The sequence below is a fragment of the Dipodomys spectabilis genome, unplaced genomic scaffold, assembly GCF_019054845.1.
Source record: "Dipodomys spectabilis isolate Male_0828 unplaced genomic scaffold, ASM1905484v1 ptg000018l, whole genome shotgun sequence".
NCBI lineage: Eukaryota > Metazoa > Chordata > Mammalia > Rodentia > Heteromyidae > Dipodomys > Dipodomys spectabilis.
The window spans coordinates 14,369,926-14,390,435 of record NW_024870695.1 but is presented as its reverse complement, the minus strand read 5'-3'; the positions used below and the strand labels follow the sequence as shown (position 1 = coordinate 14,390,435).

The following is a 20,510-nucleotide window of genomic DNA, read 5'->3' as shown; positions in this document are numbered from 1 at the left end:
TCTGGATCTTGATCCTCCGATCTCTCTGAGTAGCTGGGATGATAGGTTTGAGCCTACCGGTGCCTGGTTCCTTTTAAATTAAGTGATCACTTGGTCAAAAAGGGCCATGTGGGAATGAAAGGCACCTTGAGTCAATGAATTCAGTGGCTCAGACCCCTTTTGCCAACAGAGGGCATAGCCTCGCTGGGGCAAAAGTCATGAGTTCATGACCTAGCTCTGACCTCCCACGAGTGGGATGTTTGAGGCAGCAGCTCAGCTTGGGCCCCGCCCTCCCCTGCTCAGACGCATGGACGTGGGCACTGCTGTTCCTCCTGAAGCCCCAGCCTGGTTCCCGGTGTGCAAGAGTGTCTGATGAAAAGATGGGACTATTGATAAACCCTCTCTACAAACTCTCTTTAGAGCCTTCACTAGCAGACCTGGTGGGAGGGAAAAGTGCAAAAGCCCCGGTACCCGCTTGGAGCCTAGTGGCTGCTTCACCCCTATTCAAAGTCAACTTGCGTCACAAACCACCGGTGACCACCAGCATATCTGAATCAACAGAACCGGTGGGTGCCCCATGTATCCCCTACTTGCCAGTGCCTGCCCTCTTTTGGTTCCCTGAGAGTTTCCAAGACCTCTTCACCCTAGACACAGAGGCACAGGCCAAGTGCAGATGGAACAGGTAAGTTTTATTTGGACTTTCAACTTTCCGAGAGCACAGGGTCCCCTCTCCCCTCTCCAGGCCCCCCCTTCCCCATGTCCCCTCTCTGGGGAACACTCAGGGTACAATGACATGTGTCTCCGGAGTCCTTGGTCCCTTCCCTGCCCGACTCACCCCTTGACACACACACCCCAGCACTGAGGGTGAGAGGGGCACGGGGAAGGGGCCTGGAAGAGATCTGGATCAGAACGGCACGTGCGCGGACAGTCGTGTTTACTGCCACTGGCCTGGGGCTGAGGCCTGGAGGAGGCTTGTAGTGGAGGGTGGATTCATTGTGGGCAGCAGGCTCCTGCGCAGGAGGCTCCCCACCTCAGCCGGGGGCCCCCACAACCTCTGCTCACCTGTCCTTCTGAGGGGACGACTCTGAGGTAGATTTCACAGGGAGAATGTGGGTATGAGGAAAGGGGCTAGCTCTTTTGAAGTTGATCTCCACAGCACCCTGGGCCCATTTCTCAGGTTCTGGCCTCTGAGGCAGGGGCTGATGACACCCACCCAGAAAATAAGAGGCTGAGTCATACAGAGGCTCCAGGACACCGGTGTCAGGGCTCCAGTGGGGGGGGGGGGGAGGGGGGGGCATCTGCTTGATGATCTGTGCCTCAGTGCCAGGGGCGCCAGGAGGGGGGCCTGGGAGGCTGGCAGACAGCCCTGCCACCTGAGGGCAATGGCACAGGGCCTCCAGCCCCAGGACAGCCTCTTTGGGATGGTCCTCCCTCTCCTCTTCCTCTCTCCCTGTTCCTCAGGGCGGGTAGAGGGGGAGAACAGGGCTGGCCTCCAGGGACTGGCAAGACATAGGATGCCTCCTTCCCGCAAGGCCGGCCATGGGAGACAGGATCTGCATCTCTGTGCAGGGCAGGTGCTGGGTCCCCACTGGGAGGTGCTCCCTGGAAGAGCACAGCCATCTGAGGGAGGGCCTCAGGAGCTCCAGGAGTTATCTGAAACCTTCCCCTTCCCCCAGGCCCCAGCACTAGATACCTCCTAGGATCTGATCCTGTTTGAGAAGGACAGAGGGAGAGGCCTGGGGGTATGCCCCCCCCATCTCCCTCATAGAATTCCCCATCTCCCCAGTGGAAACTGGGCGGATGGGGGAAGTCTTGTCTGACCTCCTGGGAAAAGCCAGAGCTGAGTGGTGCCTGGGCCAGGGAAGATGGCACTCACATTGACTCAGTAGCTAGTGGAGGTATCTGGGGACCGTAAGGGGCAGGGGCCCCCCACGAGATTCATGCAGCATTCAGTGAGTTTTGGGGGTGATGAGAGAGGACAGAGACACAGCCAGATAGGGGGAGGTGCCCTAAATCTTGCTGTTCTCCAGGTGGGAGTCAATGTGTTTGATGAGGGCATCATCTGGGTACCCGACAGGGAAACCCAGCTGGCAGAGGGGGCAACTTCGGATGTCAGAGCCCACGGTCTCCATCAGCAGCTGTGGGGAGAGGAGGAGTTACTTAGGCTTTCCACATCCTAATTTCCCATTCCCAAGATCCAGGACAGAGAGAGCTGCAGCATGCAGAAGAGGGTCTAAGAACCCTTTCTCCAGCACCATCCTCCCAGCCACCAGCTTAGCCATTTGCCTGCCCACGGCACAGGTCCCCAGGAAATGTACGAGAGTCACTGCTATAGGAGTCACTGCTCAGCTGCCCGGGGCACCTACAGTAATGAGGGGAGCCGAAGCCCAGACATGCTCCCAGAGTGACTAAGACCGTTAACTCCAGAGGACTCAAAGCACTGAACAATCCCCAACTATGTATAATCCCAAAATAATTTTGTCTGGCTGTGGAATATATTTTGGTCCTTTCAGATGACAAGGGCTAGCTAGTTGTGACATTCAGGAAACTCATTATTTCAGTGATGTGATGGAGCCCTGAGATATGATGTCTTCCAGGACAGATGGAAGACAGGGGCTCTGAAGCCTGGAGAAGGGAAGCCGAGTCTGGTCAGTCCCTTGTGGGTCCAGGTGCCCCACAGCCTTGAGTATGCCTACCCTACCAAATACAGGGTGTTGGAGGCACACATGCTGCAGACTACTTTAGGTTCAGATTCTCTTCCTAATAAAGAACACTTCTCTGGTAATTCAAGTTTTGAAACATCTTGGCCTCCATTTTATGGGTGGAAAGTTGAAGATCAGAAAGTGTAACTTGCACTACAGCTAAGTAGGGGAGTGGGAATCACAATCAGAGCTGAGAACCATATTCTTTTTTTTTCTTTTCTTTTCTGGTTTGTCCTGTAGGGCCTGGGTGCTGTCTCTTGAATTCCTTTTGGTCAAGGCTAAAGCTCTACCACTTTGAGCCACAGCTCCACTTCTGGCTTTCTGGTGGTTAACTGGAAATGAGAGTCTCACAGACTTTTCTTGCCCGGGCTGGCTTTGAACCACTATCCTCAGATCTCAGCCTCCTTAACCATAGCACCAGACAGAAGACCCAACTCCCACCAACCAGTCGCACTCACACAGGGAGGCGACCGTATACTAATGCTGGTGGTCCCAGGAGCCCTCCCAGCCTACAGGGTGTGAAGGGCTGGCTGGCGGGCACCCGCGAGGGCCAAGGTCCCCAGGCCCAGGGTGGAGCTCTCGGCGGGGGGCACCCACTCACGTTGATGGACGGCCAGGACTGCGCGTGCTCGGCGTGGGCATAGGCGGTGGCTGCCGGCGACTCGGGGATGGGGAAGCCGGCGCAGAAGGAGGCGCAGCGGATGGTGCCCACCTCGGGGCTGGGCGGGCTGGCGGGCACGGCCCACTCCTCCTCCTCCGACGGCTGCTTCTCGAAGCGCAGCCGGATGCCCTCGAAGGCGCGCCGCGGGCTGAGCGGCCGGCCGGGCCCGTAGAGCTCGCCGTAGGCGCGGGGCTTGGGGAGCGTGGCCGCCTCGGCCTGCAGCCAGGCCGGGGAGGCGCCCGCGTAGGCCGCGCCCTCCGCCAGCTCCGAGTAGCTGCGGCGGCCCTGGAAGCCGGCCTTCACGTGGTGGCTGGGCGGCTTGGCGTAGGCGCGCTCGGCCAGCGGCCTCTCCCCGGGCGGCGGGGGCGGCGGCGGCCGGGGCTGCGGGGCCGGGCAGCTGGGGGGCACCGGCGAGCGGCGCTGCGGGCTGGGGGACTGGCACGGCGGCGGCGGCGGCACCGGCGAGCGGCGCTGCGGGACGGGCGACGGGCAGGAGGGCGAGGCCGGCGAGCGGCGCTGCTGGGGCGAGGGGCACGGGGGCACAGGAGAGCGGCGCTGCGGGGCGGGCGACTGGCACGGGGCGCAAGGGGGTGCCACCCGGGCGGGCGGGGAGGGCGAGGGGCACTGGGGGGACGGGGAGTGGCGCTGCGACAGCGGCGAGTGTCTCTGACCTGCAAGAGAACGCAAGATGGGGCTCAGGCTTGTGGGGCCAGGCGGTACCCGGGACCAGGGAAGGGCTGCCGTGGCCACCTTCCTCCCTCCTCAGCCCGCCTTGCCATGCCATCCATCAGTCGTCCCGTGTGCTCACCTCCACTCCGGGCCTGCTCCTGCAACAAGGTCCTCAAGATCCTCCCTTGCAGGGAGCTCAACTCCCGGAGCCGGCCCAGCTCCTCTGTCAGCTCAGTGTAGGCCAGGGCCAAATTCACCCTGAGGGCAGAGGGCAAGGGGTGGTGGGCTCCTAAGTCCCAGGCTGCTAGGAAGAACGGCTCTGTCCCTTGCAGCTGCACCTGGCCCAATCCTCCAGGGTCCTCCTACTTCAACTGTAGTAATCCTCTGCTTCTAAGATCCTCCTCAAAGGCCACCTCCTCCAGGAAGCCTCCCGCTGCTTCTAGAAAACATTTCTAGGGTTGGGGCACAGTTTTCTGTTGCAGGGGTGAGGATGGGTGCCAGAGAGATTCCAAGGGACCAGTCAGGTCCATCTGAGGCCTTAACACAGCTCGTGTAGGTGGTAAGAATGTTTTCCTCATCTGTGCAGAACCTGTGATGTCAAAATAGCCCCATTGAAAAGTTGTGCTGGGGGGCTGGGAAGTGGCTTAGTGGTACAGTGCTTGCCTAGCATGCATGAAGCCCTAAGTTCGATTCCTCAGTACCACATACACAGAAAAAGCCAGAAGTGGCGCTGTGGCTCAAGTGGTAGAGTGCTAGCCTTGAGCAAAAGAAGCTCAAGGTCAGTGCCCAGGCTCTGAGTTCGAAGCTCAGGGTCAGTGCCCAGGCTCTGAGTTCAAGCCAGCAAAGAAAGAAAGAAAGAAAGAAAGAAAGAAAGAAAGAAAGAAAGAAAGGAAGGAAGGAAGGAAGGAAGGAAGGAAGGAAGGAAGGAAGGAAGGAAGGAAGGAAGGAAGGAAGGAAGTTAGTTGTGCTGAAGCTGGGCACCAGTGGCTCATGCCTGTAATCCAAGCTACCTAGGAGGCTGATTGCAATAGGAGGATCCAGGTTTGAAGCCACCCAGGCAGGGAAGTCTGTGAGAAACTCATCTCTAATAAACTACTCAGAAAAGGCTGGAAGTGGAACTGTGGTTCACGTGGTTGAGCACTAGCCTTGAGCAGATGCTCAGGGACAGCACCCAGGCCCTGAGTTTTAGTTCTTAGACCAGAAAAAAAAAAAAGTCATGCTGACTTTATAGTTGTCACTGTGTTTTCTCAAAGCACAAATGAAAAGCAGAACATAGTCCATTTGCTGGAGGAGTCCATGTAAAGCATCTTCCCCTTTGAAAAGGACAAGGCTGAGGGATGAGGGGAGAAACAGTCCATCCACAACCAAACAACTCTTAATCCAACTGGACCAAAGCATACGTGAGCAGGGAGTCTGGGGGACAAACCCTTTTGGGGAAACACAAGTCCTGGGCATACTTCTGAGAAAAATGTCCTAGGACTCCTCACCGAGGTCCTGCAGTCATGATACATCTCAGTTCCTACATTTGCTAATGTGTCTTGGGCTAATGGGCCCATGGGAAGAAATGTATCTTCCTATCAGACTGGGAGCTCCACATATGCCCTACATCAAACCAGAAACTCCAAAGCCAGTGGCTTAGCCCTATAATCATAGCTACTTGGAATGTTGAGAAGGATCCTGGTTCAAAGCCAGCCCAGGCTGGGCATCGGTGGCTCATGCCTATAATCTTAACTACTCAGCAGACTGAGATTGAAGGATTGCAGTTCAAAGCCATCCTGGGCAGGAAAGTCCATGGAGACTCTTATCTCCAATTAACTAGCAAAAAAGCCAAAAGTGGACCTGTGGCTCAAGTAGTAGAGTGCTAGCCTTGAGCTAAAAAGTGTAGGGACAGTACCCAGGGTCTGAGTTCAAGACCTAGGACTAACTTATGCACATGCACACATGTGTGCAAGCAAACACACACACACACACACACATACACACACACACACAGCCAGTTCCAGGCAGAAAAGTTCCCAAGATCCTTTCACAACCTCTAACTGGATAGAATGGTATGTTAATGATATGTATTTGTCATTTAACTATTTAAGAGCCTGAGATTGGGAGGGTCCTGGTTCTAGGCCAGCAAGGGCAAAAAAGTCCACAAGTCTTACTCAATGGAAAGAATCTGGGTATGGGGTTGCATAGCTGTCATCCAAGCTACAGTGGTTAACCTAATAGGCAAATCTCAGTCCAGGCATTACTAGTGAAAAAAAAAAAAAAAAGCATTAGAGCTCCTGCCTAGCAAGCACTAGGCCCTGAGTTCAAAGCCCCAGAATCACTAAATAACTGACTTACTACTGAATGAATAAAAGAAGGGAGGGACGGAGGGAGGGACGGAGGGAGGAAGGGAGGAAGGAAGGAAGGAAAGAAGGAAGGAAGGAAAGAAGGAAGGAAGGAAGGAAGGAAGGAAGGAAGGAAGGAAGGAAGGAAAGATTTCATTTCTCTTTAGACCAAGGGCAATGTGAAGAGTGGGACTCTGCCGTCCACTCAGCATTGGGGGCCGCTGGGGTGTTTGGGGCAGGGTACTGGTGAAGTGTCATCTTCCATCCACTCAGCCATAGTTGCTTTTCCCATCCACCTTCCCTGCTGCATCTCAGGTGACAGATACAGGTCGTCGCTTTCACACTCTGCCTGGGAGATCTCACCTGCCACACTCAGTTCCCAGGCCCCTCTCTCCTGCTTCTTTTCCTCCCTTGTCAGGAGCCACCCTAGTTTCCACAGCCTGGATCCTAAATCTCTCCTCACAGAAAAAAAAAAACAAAAAAACAAAAAAAAACCAGGATCATAGGAAATGGAAGGAGGAAGCCCGTAGCCCAAAATGCTCAGCCTCTATCCCAGCTGACACCAAGTGTTTGGGCCAGTCAGAGACTGTCCTCTAAGAACTGACTGGCCATCTTCACAAAGAACCTGGCAAGGAAAGATCTGACCTCCAGATAGGTCCTGGCCCCACAAGACCTGCCGTTTCAGTAGGCATTTTTTTTCTCTCCTAAAGATACACACACCCAGCTGCAGAGTATTTTAACCATCTGAATGACTCACTGAAAACACTGCCAATTCAGTGGAAAAAAATCTCAACTTCATAACACAACCAAGAGCCACACACATGCACTGAAATACGTTTGCTAGCTTCCTGACCACACCTGAGTGCTCTTTCCACCATCATGACTCTAGGAAGAAGGGTTCAGGTGAAGGGCAGCAGTGGTTATACCAGAGTGCCCCTTGACTGCTTAGATTACAGAAGAAAAGACTGAGTCTGTCACCACTTGGGTGTCTAAACCTGAGAGGCAACCAGAAAAGAACCATGGATCATTTGAATGAATGCTGATCCCAGACTACAAACTGTGTGCTAAAGCTGTACTGTCTTCACAACCCTTCACAGCAGTGCCACTGTTATTGCCTCTGTTTTACAGAGTAGAAAATGAAATGCACAGAGATTAAATCACTTGACCAAAGTCCTAAAGCCCAGAAGTAGCTGAGCTGCTCCAAAGCCTATGCTACTGACCATTATGTGTACACCTCCTAAACAATCAGGAAAGGCAGGAAAGCAGGAGCAGCGATGATAGAAGAGAAGAACAAGGAGGCTGGAGACCTTGCAGATGGCTGGGAGAAAACAAGAACTTCTGCTCCTGCCAGAGAGGGAAGAAGGTGCTAGACAGACATGGACATGCAAGATCAATTAGGAGCTGGCTTAAGGTCACAGAGCAATGGTTGCACAAAACAGGGATTCAAATGCTTGCTTTTGGCACCTCAGCCTGCTAGGCTGGCACCTTCAGAGGAGCCAGAGTGCAAAAGGCAGAGTTGGCAGGAAGAAGGGCACTCTCAGATGTAAGACATTCCCCTCCTTCATTGATCTGTGTTTCATTCATTCATTTTTTTTTTTGTCAGTTGTGGGGCCTGAACTCTGGGCCTGGGCGCACCATCCCTCAGCTCTTCAGCTCAAGGCTAGCACTCTACCACTTGAGCCACAGTGCCACTTCAGGCTTTTTGTTTATGTGCTGCTGAGGAATCAAACCCAGGGCCTGGGGCATGCAAGGCAAGCACTCTACCACTGAGCCATCTTCCCAGCCCTTATTCATTCTTTCCATGAATAATCTAGGAATCTCAAAAACTTGTCTGGAAGCCATCATCTTTGCTATCACTGATCAAACAACTGAAGCAAGGGTTAAACACCTAAACATCCTTCTCCAGGTCTCTTTCTGCCTCAACCCAGCTTCTGAACCCCACAGGACCCCACATGCTCTGTACTGCAGAGTGGAAAGAATGTGGTAGAACCAGAATTCAGGTTTAGATGATAGGCTTAGACCAGGAGAGTGGCTTGAGGTCTGGATGAAAGGTGGAGTTTGAATCACAGGAGGCTTGAGGTTGGAAGTTCTTGTCGACAGAGGTGGAATCAGAATTAGAGATAAGAGGGGCTGGGAAGGTGGCTCAGTGGTAGAGCGCTTGCCTTGCATGCATGAGGCCCTGGGTTCGATTCCTCAGCACCACATAAGCAAAAGCCGGAAGTGGCGCTGTGGCTCAAGTGGTAGAGCGCTAGCCTTGAGCTGAAGAGCTGAGGGACAGCGCCCAGGTCCAGAGTTCAGGCCCCACAACCGGACCCAAAAAAAAAAAAAAAAAGAATTAGAGATAAGAATAGAGTCAGAGGGCTGGGAATGTGGCTTAGTGGTAGAGTGCTTGCCTTGCATGCATGAAGCCTTGGGTTTGATTCCTCAGTACCACACAAACAGGCTGGAAATGGCACTGTGGCAGAAGTGGTAGAATGCTAGCCTTGGGCAAAAGAAGCTCAGGGACAGTGCCCAGGCCCTGAGTTCAAGCCCCAGCAAAAATAAAAATTAAAAATTAAATAAACGGATTAAATTTAAAATGTTTTTTTAAAAAAAGATTAGAGTTAGAGATGAAACTAGGGTTGACACCAGGGTGAAGACTATAGCTGTCATGTGAGCAGAACTGATTCAGAATTGGGAGGGAAACACAAATCCAGCATTCCCAACCCTTCCATTCTCATCCAGAGCCCACCCCTGCTCCCCCAGCCATCTCATTCTGTGGGAGAATTTAGGGGCTGAACTTTCCACCACCCACAGGCACACCCAGTACCAATCTTCCCGCCTGCCCGACCCTCAGGGAGGGGACCACAGGCACCAGGCCGTGGAGCGGACTTGAGGTTGTGGGCTGGGGGAGGAGGAAGTTGCTTTGCAACAAGCCAGTGCTCCACCACTTCCTTTCCAGTGCCTTGAGCCCTTCACTCTCCTCCACCAGCTGTAACTTGTGGTCCCCAGAGCCTAGCTCTTCGTGGCAGCTCTGGCCAGGCTTCCAGTATACGTCCACTGTGACTACAAACCATGGCAGATACAGCAGAATCAAGCAGCTACGGGGAGGGGGGGCAGGAGGGTGTTAGAAGCAGGGCCTCAGTTTGCCAAGAACCATCCTGCTTCACACTAGCTGCCACAGCAAAATTATTAATAGTGCCCCTTTCACTTTCCAAACCCACCCCAATTTGGCCAACAGATCACATAGCCGCCCCTCTCATAAAGGGCCTCCTACCTATAAAAGAACCTGAGCAGGAAGACACACCGTGAGTCCCCACCTGCTAGGGACCAGCCGGGTGCCTGCACTGCTCTTCTCCTCTGCTGGCCTTCTCAGCACCTCATGGTAGGAGAATGAAAAGAGATCTTGTAGGTGTCTCACCTTGCCTAACGTGCCGCATAGATAAAGGTGCCAGGAGTGCCTGGGAAACAAGTAGCTCGTGTTGAGCTTTTGTTGAGACACCAGTTTAAGACTTAGTTTACGAAGCTGGGGGGGGAAGGATGTGGAGTTTCCCATCAGGGAACCAGCAAGCAAGGACAAGCTGTAGGTCTTGCTGCCAGGCACAGGGGTTGGAAATGGGCTCAAAGCCCGCCTGGGGTAACCCGGAGGCTGTCGTGCTCAGGGGCTAATTCTGCATGCACTGGGTGCCTGGGCTGAAGGAGACTTGAAAGAAAGGAAGTAGGGAGGGTGAGAAGCGTGAAGGGGGAGGCCCGGAGCCGCTGATTTGGGGGCATGAGGCTACGCTCAGGGTACATGGGGGTCTCCGACTTCCGTCCCGACCCACCCCACACTGCCCTTGACCTCCGTGCAGAGTTTCCATCCTCTCTCTCCGAGTTCACACTTCCCCACCACTAACCACAGCCCACGCAGAGGCTTGTGGGCAGAGGGAGGGGGGCGGAAAAGGGCCTAGACTGCAACACTGAGCCCCCCACGTTGGGAAGAAAAGAAAGACCTATAGTTGATGGGTTTCCCCTTCTCACCCATACTGAGCCCCTTTTTCTTACTGGGCTCCCTTACCAAGGAGCCCCCTCCCTCCCAGGACCCTTATCGCCCCCTTGGAGCCAACCTGGAATTCTTATTACCTTCAAGCAGTACCTCTCCCCATCTCCCCTCCCCTCTTACCAGTGGATGCATTTTCCAAAACTCCCACTCAGGAACCTACAAGCCCAGAGGAAAGGGGCTCATGGGTCCTGCACCTCCTGTCTGGGACCCTCCTGCACCTCCTCAGGAGCACGATGAACGTTCCTCCCCTCCCCACCTTGACACTGCCTTTGCCAGTAACCTCAGAGGCTCTCTTTGGGGTAATCTTTTCCCCTGGGTTCTGGCCACCAGCACTTCGTGGTAAAGGGAACTCTTGCCTCAGGGTTAGACCTGGATGGTGACAGTCTTGCTACACCAGGACCTGGGAAGCCGTGGACTAGGAAACCCGGGGCTAGGGCTGCTTCCAGGCCTGTTCCATGATGCAGCCAGAACCAGGAAGGGGGGCTGGAGCGACAAACACGTTTAAGGGAGGTGTTTGAATGGTGAGGATTCTTGCAGTCGACCTGGCTGCCCCAAGCATCCAAGCTAAGATAGGAGGCAGCTTTCAGGATACAAAAGAACTGGGTCCCCTTCATACCCCCAACCCCCAAAACATAGCCCCAGATTCCCATGTTTGGAAAAGGGCTTATGTAAAATTCAGCAGACATGGCAGGAGAAAGAATGGAGAGCGGATACCTACCTTCCTCAGGGAGGAGGGAGCCCTAGGGAGAAGCCTCTTACCAAAAGGGGCTGAGTTTTCTTTTTCTTTCTTTCTTTTCTTTCTTTCTGCCAGTCCTGGAACTTGAACTCTGCTCCGGGGCACTGCCCCTAAGCTTGTTTTGCCTAAGGCTAGCACTCTACCACTTGAACCACAGCACTACGTCTGACTTTTTCTGTGATTATTGGAGATAGTAGTCTCACAGGCTTTCATGCCCAGGCTGCTTCAAACTATGATGCTCACATTTCAACCACCTAAGGAGCTAAGATGACAGGCATGAGCTCAGTGCCCAGCAAGGGCTGAGTTTTCTAAGAAAATAAAACTACCAAGGGAGTGAAGACTTCCTCTGACACAAACTCTTACCAAGCTGAGGCTTTCTGGGAGTGAAAGGCGCATGTGGCAGGCAGGCAGGCAGGCAGGCAGGCAGGCAGGCTGGCAGGCCGGCAGGGCCTGATCCACCACAGGCACAGAGACCCACGGGGAGAGCAGGAGCTGGAGGTGCCTCTGGGAGGACTTTCTGGACAAGGCCCTCAGCAGCTGGGGGGGAGGGGAGGGCTCCCTCTGGCACAGGGCTTTGTGGGACAGGTGCCTTGGGTATGGGAGAAGAGGTTTTTTCCTGGCCAGAATCAGCAGTGCAGGTGACAGGACCTCCAGGGCATGTAAGGGACAGGCTTGTTCTTAGCATATGAATCCTGGCCCCTGGGGATCTACCACCCCTTCTCTGCTCCTTCAATAATCTACCTCAAAGCCAGGCGCTAGGGGCTGGGAAGGCGGCTCAGTGGTAGAGTGCTTGCCTTGCATGCATGAGACCCTGAGTTTGATTCCTCAGCACCACATAAACAGAAAAAGCTCGAAATGGCACTGTGGCTCAAGTGGTAGAGCTCTAGCCTTGAGCTGAAGAGCTGAGGGACAGCACCCAGGCCCAGAATTCAAGCTCCATGACTGACCAAAAACAAACAAAAACAAAAACAAACAAACAAAAAAGCCGGGCACTAGTGGCTCATGCCTATAATCCTAGCTACTCAAGAGGCTAAGATCTGAGGATTGCAGTTCAAAGCCATCCTGGGCAGGAAAGTCCATGAGACTCTTATCTCCAATTGACCACCAGAAAACCGGAAGTGGCTCAAGTAGTAGAATGTTCGCCTTGAGATGAAGAGCTGGGGGACAGCGCCCAGGCCCAGAGTTCAGGCCCCACTACTAGAAAAAAAAAATCTATCTCATCTTCCTCTTACATCTCTCAGCAAGGACTAGAGGGAAACCTGGGGTCCAGAAAGGTAACCTCAAAGCCAGTACCACATTGCAGCCCAGGAGGAATCTCTGGGTCACACCCCAATGCTGTCAAAAAGTCTTCCCTTGGCACTGAGCCAATTAGGAGAGGCTCCACTCCCTCTTCTTCTGATAGGAGGGGACTGGACTAGCTGGTCCATAAGAAGTCTTTGGTATGATTTCTGGTGCAAGCTACAATTCTAGAATATGAATATGTACGTGTGCTCTGAGTCTAAACACAGGGGCTGAGATGGGCCCAAAACCCTAGCCACAAGCTAGGTTGGAACCTCTCCACAAAGCCTCTCCCCTACAAGCAGTGGAGCTGAGGGTCCCACCCAATAGCCTCATAAACTGGGTTCTCACCTCCTAGCTATCACAGCTCCACCCAGGCCTTTACCTCAGGGTGAGGAGGGAAGTTGGCCAAAAGCTGGGAGGAAGAAGAGGAGGAAGTCTTTTGGAAGGGAGGAGCCCTGGGGCTCTTTCCCTCTCTGGGCCTCAGGTTCGCTCACCAGTGAACACGGGGAGTCTTTGCCACCTGTCTCATGTCAGGGGAAAGGACACAGGATGGAAAAAGTTTGAGCTCTATTTCTCAGAAAGCAGAAGATGAGACTGGGTATAGTTGTGAAAGACACCAGACATTGACACCGGGCTGCCCAGCGCTCCCCCAGAGGCCCGGCCATCCGGCTTCTCACCAACATGCTCCCTTCCTAAATCCTGAACCCCTCGTCCCTGGTAAGACGCTACACCATCTTGAAACCTCTCTAAGCCTCAGGTGCCTCTCCGTTTTGAGACGAACAGAAAACATAAGAGTCATGCTGAGCAGCTCCCTCCTCACTAGGAAGGAAGGGTAACCCTAACCAACTGTGTATAGAAAACGGTGTATACCAGATGACAATGACATAACAACAAAGCCACTGAGTACATTTCTCCCAGCTCGACACCTCAAGAAGAAACACGTTTCACTCCTTCCTTGTGATGGAGGTAGAGCAATAAGCACCCCAGATGCCACAGAGGGATGGAAACCAAACTCATAGGGACCTGGGACCCCCACAGGTTAAACGGTTGGGATGTGACTTACTGATCATCTCCCACTCTCTTCACCCATGCCATGTCCCTCTCCGACTGGTTGGAGGCCAGGTCCTAAGAAGGAAGATGAATCGATCAGAGCCTACCCTCATCCTTGCCTAGACCCCATCCCTGCCATTTCATGTCCCTGGACCTCTCAGGGTTGTTCTCCATCTTTACCTGGGCCCGAGTCTCCTGTAGCTGCTTCAGCTCCCCCTGCAGCCGCTCACATTCTGCCTGGAGCTGCTCCTCCCGAAGCTGGGCCCCCCGGGCTTCCCCCTGTGCAGCCTCCAGGGCCTCTTCCAGCTGCCTCCGCTCCAGCTCACTCACACTCGGTGTGGGGCCAGGCCAGCCTGCTGTCAGGAGACAGGACATTGTCAGGCTGGGTCCAGCTGCCTCCATCAACTCCCAGATCCACACAAAATGAAACAGGTGGGAAACAAAGCATGAGGGACAAGACGACAGATACAGGAGGGTGAGAGACGCTGCTATGAGGCATTGGGAAGGACGGGCCAGTTGCTGCTGATAAACCTTGCTGGAGGCCAGGGAAACATGCGATGGCCTCCAGAGGCTACCCCACTGTGAGATTCAGACGTCTAGAGCATCCTCACTGGCCTGTCCTCATCACAACTAAGACAGGCAGGGACTCTGGGTGGGGGCACCCTCTGCTGGCACACCCACAAATTGCACTGGGGCAAGCAGACCCTGACGAGAAAGGCTGCATTTAAAGGGGATGGCAGTGGGAGAAACTGGGGTATGTAGAGTTGAGGTGAATACTTGGAAAAGGCAAGATGGGGTGATGATTGGACAAACTGACGACAATGTAATGGGATTTTAGGTAAACCAGAAGAGTCCAAGGGTGCTGAAACAGGGGCTGGTCAGGGGAAGCTGGAGGTGGGGAAATCGAGGGTCACTGAAATCTCACCATGACTCAAGGCAGGTCCTCCTCTCAATGCCATGTAGTGTAGGTCCAGGTCAGCACAGGGGGGTGCAGGGGCGGGTGGGGGGCTCAGGCTGGAAAAGGACGCGTCCCGGAGGTCTTGTTGCTGCCGCAACTGTTGCTCCAAACCACAGATCTGTCGCAGGTGTGTCTCCACTAGGGCCCGCTGCAGGAGGAGATAGAGGGCTAGAGGTCTCTACAAGGCCAGGGAGCTATTGCGGGCTTCCCAAACCCAGGACTCCTCCATTCAGGACACCACACCCTGGAGAAGAGGCTATCGGAGTATTCTACACTCATACTCCAAGTGGCCATGGGTGCGAGGCCTCCTCTCCCAGCACCTGCAATGCAGATGTTTCCAGAGACTACCCATGGCAAGGTCAGATCAAACATCTCTTTTCTGACCTTAACACAAAGAGCCAATCATAAGAACACCCAGAGCCAGGCTCTGGTGGCTCATGCCTATAATCCTAGCCTAGCTACTAAGGAGGCTGAGATCTGAGGACCTGGGTTCAAAGCCAGCCCAGGCAGAAGTGGAGGTGTAGCTCAAGTGGTAGAGCAAAAGAGCCAAGCATAAGACCCTGGGTTCAAGCCATAGTACCAGCACACACACACACACACACACACACACACACACACACACACACAGAGTTCAGTGTCCAGACACTGCCACACTCTTAGGAGCATGTAACTTTCATCGGCATACGTAACTTAATCACTTGTGGGCTTCATCTACCTCTTGTATTAAAAGGGGATTGCAGTACCATGCCTACCGCTTCTAATATGAAGGGTGCAACAATTATATATAAAGGTGTAAGAATGATACCAGGCACACAGTAAGTGCCATATAAGCATTTGTGTATGGAAACAAAAGATTTTCATGCAAATGCCCCATTATCCTCATCACAGTTCAGTAAGGTTGTTATCATTGCCTCATTTCTCAATGAAGGGATGGAGACTGATTTGATGAAGGTCACAGCCAGGGACTGGCAGAGATGATATATTCTGGGTCTGACACTTGCCCACCCACCTGCTTACACAATGCAGGCTGCATTCTGACAGCTCACATACCAAATCCCATCCCTCCATCACTGATAGCCATTCCTGATAGCCTCTGGCCTCACCACACTTGTCTCGTAGACACAGCACTACAGGTTGACCTGGTGTGACCCACAGTGTCACTGTATGGTCACTAAAACCTGGATGTCACACACAGTCTCACTCAGAAGGCCAAGAGGTCATTCACGGATACACATGAACACAAGCAGGGTGCACGCCACAAGCAGGGATGTGACAACGTTGGAAGGCTCACACAGGGATTACAGAGTACCGGGAACACATGTGAGCACCCCCTACTCTCTCTGGGCCTCACCATCTCCCCCAGCTCCGTCTCTAAGTCGCTCTTCTCCACACACAGTTTCTCGTAAGCCTGGATCATCTCCCCGAGCTGTTCTTCCTGCTCCTTATTCTTCTGCAACTGGATGGGCCCAGAGGGGAGAGCCAGAGTCAGGTGAATCCTTGAGTGGGAGCAGAGGGGCATCACCCCTCCCTAACCCCACTCTCAGCACCACACAGAGGGGCAGGAAAGGCTGCAACTGGCTTAGGGAAGACCATGGTCATTTTTGATCAAAAGACCTAAAGGCCAGAGGCTGGGGTGAAGGAGGGGGAGAGGTGAGGTGGGTGTCAGAAGCAGATGAGGGCCAGAAGCTCAGGGAGCTGGGCTGTGTGGAAGACCAAGACCAAGTACTCACCTCATGTTGGAACTGGTTGAGCCGTTGCTGCAGACTAACCTTCTCCACCTCCAGCAAGGAGCCATCCTTTATTTCATACAGAGAGAAGCCATGCTCTTCTCCAAAGTCACTGATCAACGGGTACTGTGGGAGGGCAATCTTCAAGAGGGCTGGCACCCACCATGCCCTAACCCCACAACCTGCCTCACGGTCCCCAACTGTCCCCTTTCCAGTGGAATCCACAGCTTCAAAACTGATCCCTCCAGATTAGCTTCTGGGAACCCAGAGCACAAATCCAGAGAAATCACATCACTCAGGGGAGACTCACCGGTTCCCAAAAGTGAACTCTGACCCCTCTTCTGGGTCCCTGGATTCTCTGCTAGGCCCCTAGTTCTTGCCACCCCTTTCACCTCTAGCTTCTGACCTTGATCTCATAGACTTTGAGGCGGCGGCGGAGTGTGGCGTTCTCCCTCTCCAGGCCTCCCAGCCGTTCTTTGATGTCTCCATAGGCGGTGATGAGGGCAAAGTGGGAGGCCGAGCACATGTCACCTCCCAGTGAGGGGTCTCCAGGACCATCCAGCCACACCTCACTGGGCCCTAGGGCCTCCTGGGTCAGGATGCTGATGTCATCTTCAAACATGGACTCCATGGTAAGTGCGGTGGCCCCCACTGGGCCTCCTAGAAGAGCGGGAACAGCATGGAAAGGGCCACTTGGCATTCATCCCCAGCGGCCTCATGCTGGCCTGAACACTCTAGGTCAAGTGAGAAGCTTGGTATGGGGAGATATCAAGGGGTACAGTCCCTTCCCAGAAGACTATGCCCCATCCTCCTCCTTTGGGAAATAAAACTAGAACCGGGTGAAGACTGGATGGGAGACAAGCAGGGACTGAAGGCCTAAAGCCAGCTCAGCTAGCAGCAGGGAAAGGCTCCCTTCCAGAACCCAGAGAGACCTGTAGACAGGAGAGCTGCCTTCCCAACATAAGCACAGCTCCATCCATCGGGGCTCCCTCATCAGCCCACTCTATCCCAGACCTCCCTTTTGCAAGTACCTCGATAGAGCTGAGGTCCTCATCCCAGGGCCCTGGCACCACCCAAGGGAAAGCCAGTGCTTTTGGTCGGCCAGCCCTAACAGCCAGGCCTCACTGGGCCCCCTCCCAACTTCCCCATTTCCTCCTGCAGGATCCCAGAGTTCAGGAAAAGGAAGTGCCTCCTCCATTGCGCAGGGGCGGTGGCAGCTGTCCAGGCGCTCCCAGCCCCTGACCCGGGACCTACAGGAAGTCCTTGGCTGAGTGTCAGAGGGAGCAAACTGGGTGAGGGCCTGGTTCAGGCGAAGAGGCTGCAATGGACAACCCCAGTCTGTCCCAGTGTGCCTGAGAGAGGGAAATGGGGAGCCCTGGGAGGGGGGCAGGAATGACTCAGGGCTCCCAAAAGGAGTAGGCAGCGAGGGGGTGCGTGTGTACTTCTCAGGGCCCTGTTGATGAATGTGTCTGTGGCTGGCATGTGGGGGTAGTGTGTATGTGAATGAGTGTAGGTGTGTCACCATCAATGAGCGCCTTTGCCGGGGGCCCAGGCTGGGGGTCGGCCGGAGTGGAGAGGCTGTGTGTGTGTGTGTGTGTGTGTGTACGAGAGCGCGCGCGTGAGCACGCGAGCGTGAGCGTGGGGAAGGTGCGCACGTTCGGGCCGTGTGTCACGTGAGGCACTATGGGAATGTCCGAGGTGTGTGCGCGCGCTGGAGCGTGTGTGCGCTCAGGCGAGGGGGTTCGGCGCCCGTGCCAGGGAGTGGGCTCCGCGACCTCCCCGAAGCGGCGCTCCAGGAGCTTGGGGTGCACAGGGCTCGAGCGCAAGACACCCCCCCAGAATCCCCTCACCCACCCCCACTCCAGCCTCCTAAGTGCCAAGGAAACGCGAGTGCCCGGGTCTGAGTAAGGAGTGTGTGCCCGTGTTTGTAGAGCGGGCCCCACCTTTAACCCCCTCCTGCCCACGCCCGCCCCTCCCCCTGCTCCTCCCGCCCGCGCTCACCACACACCCCCCCAGGCCCCTGCCCGCCTCCGGGGCCCACCCCGACTGCAGGGCTCGGTGCCCCGGGCCGCCTGACCCATGCCACCTTCCCCGTCGTTCTCCTCCTGGCCCGGCGGCCCCGCAGAGCGCAAAGGGAAGGTGGCTGGGGAGGGGGTGCCTCCGGCGGCCCCTTTAAGACCCGCCCTTTAAACCCCTTCAGCTTGGCCGACAGAAATCGTCGCCCCTCCCCTCTCTGGGACTGAAACCACGCAGCCCCCACCCCCACGGCTGGCCGAGCCCGGAGCCCTGGGCCCCGGCTGCCGGCCCTGCCCGGGCCGAGCGAGGGGCTCCGGAGGCGACGCGGCCTGGAGAGAGCGACGGCGGACTGGGCCCAGGGGTGTGGTGGGGGGGAGGCGGGGGGTCGCCACGGGACCCTCCTCCCAGTCACCCGGTGTCAGTGGCCTGCCAGCCTCGCGCCCCCTCCTCCGGCGCAGCCCGCGACCCCCGGGGCCCCGCGCGGGGCGCCGCTCCCCTCCCCCGCCCTGGCCCCGGCCAGGGACTCACGGCTGCCGCCGGTTCCTGCTTGTGATCGCAGCTTACCCCCTCCGCCGACTCCCTCCCCAGACGGGCACCCGGGCCCCCACCCCCCCTGGCACCGCGCTCCGCTCCTCGCCCTGTCGCCGCCGCCGGGTCTCTCCCCACCCCCCACCCCTCCCCCCAACCCCCTCCCGCCCTCCCGCCCGCCCCGCTCCTCCTCCGCCGCCGTCGCCGCCGCCGCCGCCGCCGCCTCCTCCTCCCCGGCTGCTCCCGGTTCCTCCGACTGGGAAAGGCGCCCCGGACCCCGCCGCTACCACCACCACGTGGCGAGGGGCGGCGGCCCCCGCGGTGCGGCCCGGGCCGGGCTGGCAGCGCGCCCGGCGCCCCCCTCCCGCTCCCCGCCGGGCGGCCGGCCCGCGCCGCGCCCCCCTCCCCTCCCGCCGCCTCGCGGCGCAGGCTGGCGTGGTGGCGCGTGCCGGGGGCGGCTGCGGACAGGGCGGGGGGCGCGCGGGGGCTCTGGGGCCGCATATTTGGGGAGGAAGTGGAGCTGTTTATTTGGATGAGGAGGAGGATTTGGTCTTGTTTGAGAAGGGAACGATCGGCCCTTCCCACTCCGGGCGCTCTCGGAGGAGGGGGCGTCGCCTGGATGTGGGAGTCGCCGAACGCAGGGCGCAGGCGGGGAGAGCAGAGTTGTGTCTAAACTTCGGAAGTGAGCGTGAACGAAGGTCAAGGCCAGCAGCCTCCCCTGCCCCACCCCCGAAGCGCCCACGGACAGGGCAAAAGCACCACCACCAATGCCCATCTTCCACCTTTCCACACGAGGTGACTTGAACCTCTGTCTGCCAGACTGTCCGGCAGGAGGCCACGAAGTTTTTTGTCTTTTTTTTTTTTTTTTTGGTCACTATGTGACCTTGGACAAGTTACTTATCCTCTTGAGTTAGGCTGGAAATGATTCCTGACTTGTGGTTCTCATGGGGCAAAGCATAGGGATCAGAACTAAAGGTGCCCTGTAACTGCCTGGGAGGTGTTAATGAGTCATTTTTATTTTCCGGTGGATTAAAAACCCGTGGGTAGAGGCAGAGACAGCCTAACTGCGGCTGGAGAATGACCAGGGCAACGTGGAGGTCCCTGGCTAGGAAAGCATCCCCAACAAACCTGGAAGCGGGGGCATAGGTGGGTAAGGGGCCTTTTGCTGGTGGTCAGAATTTAGCTGGGAACCTGAGTTCACCTCTCTGCTCTGGTGAAAGGAGGAGGAGGAGGAGGATGAAAGGAAAAGGCTCTTGCTCTGTGACAAACAAGGGCAGCTGCCATCTTTCCCACTGTAAGAAGGCTGGGCTTTAGCTGGCCCTCCCTCCTGAGGGCCAGCAGGAGCTCTGGACACTCTTCAAAGGAGGGGATTCTCACTGGCTTCTCCTCCTGCTGCTGGCCTGCTCCCTTTTATAATCCGGAACAGGAAGGCAGGTCAGCCACTTGCGCTCAAGGCAATAGCTTTCTTTGAGCCATGTGGGATGACCCATCTCTGGCAATGAAGGCCAGGCAGTTGTCTGAGACATCTGTAACTTCACACAATCCCAAGGATGAAGCAGATGTCATCTTTCCCTCCCTCCCCCCACTCTCTCTTTTTGCTGGTCCTGGGGCTTGAACTCAGGAACTGGGTGCTGTCCCTGAGGGTTTTTTTTTGTTTTGTTTTGCTTTTTTGCACAAAGCTAGCACTCTACTGCTTGAGCCATAGCTCCACTTTTCGCTTTTTTAAATAGTTTATTGATGCTAAGTGACTTGAATCTTTCCTGCCCAGGCTAGCTTTGAACCATGATCTTCAAATCATAGCAGCTTGAATAGCTAGACTTACAGGCATGAGGCTCCAACACTCTGGGCCTGGGCGCTG

General features: G+C 55.6%; 1 protein-coding gene across 4 annotated transcripts; it reads right to left on the bottom strand.

The window, feature by feature from the left end:
• Positions 1-647: 647 nt before the first annotated feature.
• Positions 648-18,724, bottom strand: Tbkbp1 (TBK1 binding protein 1). Of its 4 annotated transcripts, none has more exons than XM_042673979.1 (10): positions 18,653-18,724; positions 16,515-16,768; positions 16,112-16,234; positions 15,733-15,837; positions 14,349-14,529; positions 13,604-13,779; positions 13,437-13,498; positions 4,151-4,269; positions 3,283-4,013; positions 648-2,117 (listed from the first exon to the last, which is right to left on the bottom strand). In XM_042673979.1, the coding sequence occupies exons 2-10, from the start codon at positions 16,737-16,739 to the stop codon at positions 1,989-1,991; spliced, it is 1,851 nt and encodes a 616-aa protein (XP_042529913.1). In that variant the 5' UTR covers positions 16,740-16,768; positions 18,653-18,724; the 3' UTR covers positions 648-1,988. The 4 variants fall into 4 exon arrangements, with proteins under 4 accessions (XP_042529913.1, XP_042529912.1, XP_042529910.1 ...); XM_042673978.1 differs by lacking the exon at positions 18,653-18,724 and adding an exon at positions 17,140-17,709; XM_042673976.1 differs by lacking the exon at positions 18,653-18,724 and having other exon boundaries at positions 16,515-16,841.
• Positions 18,725-20,510: the final 1,786 nt, after the last annotated feature.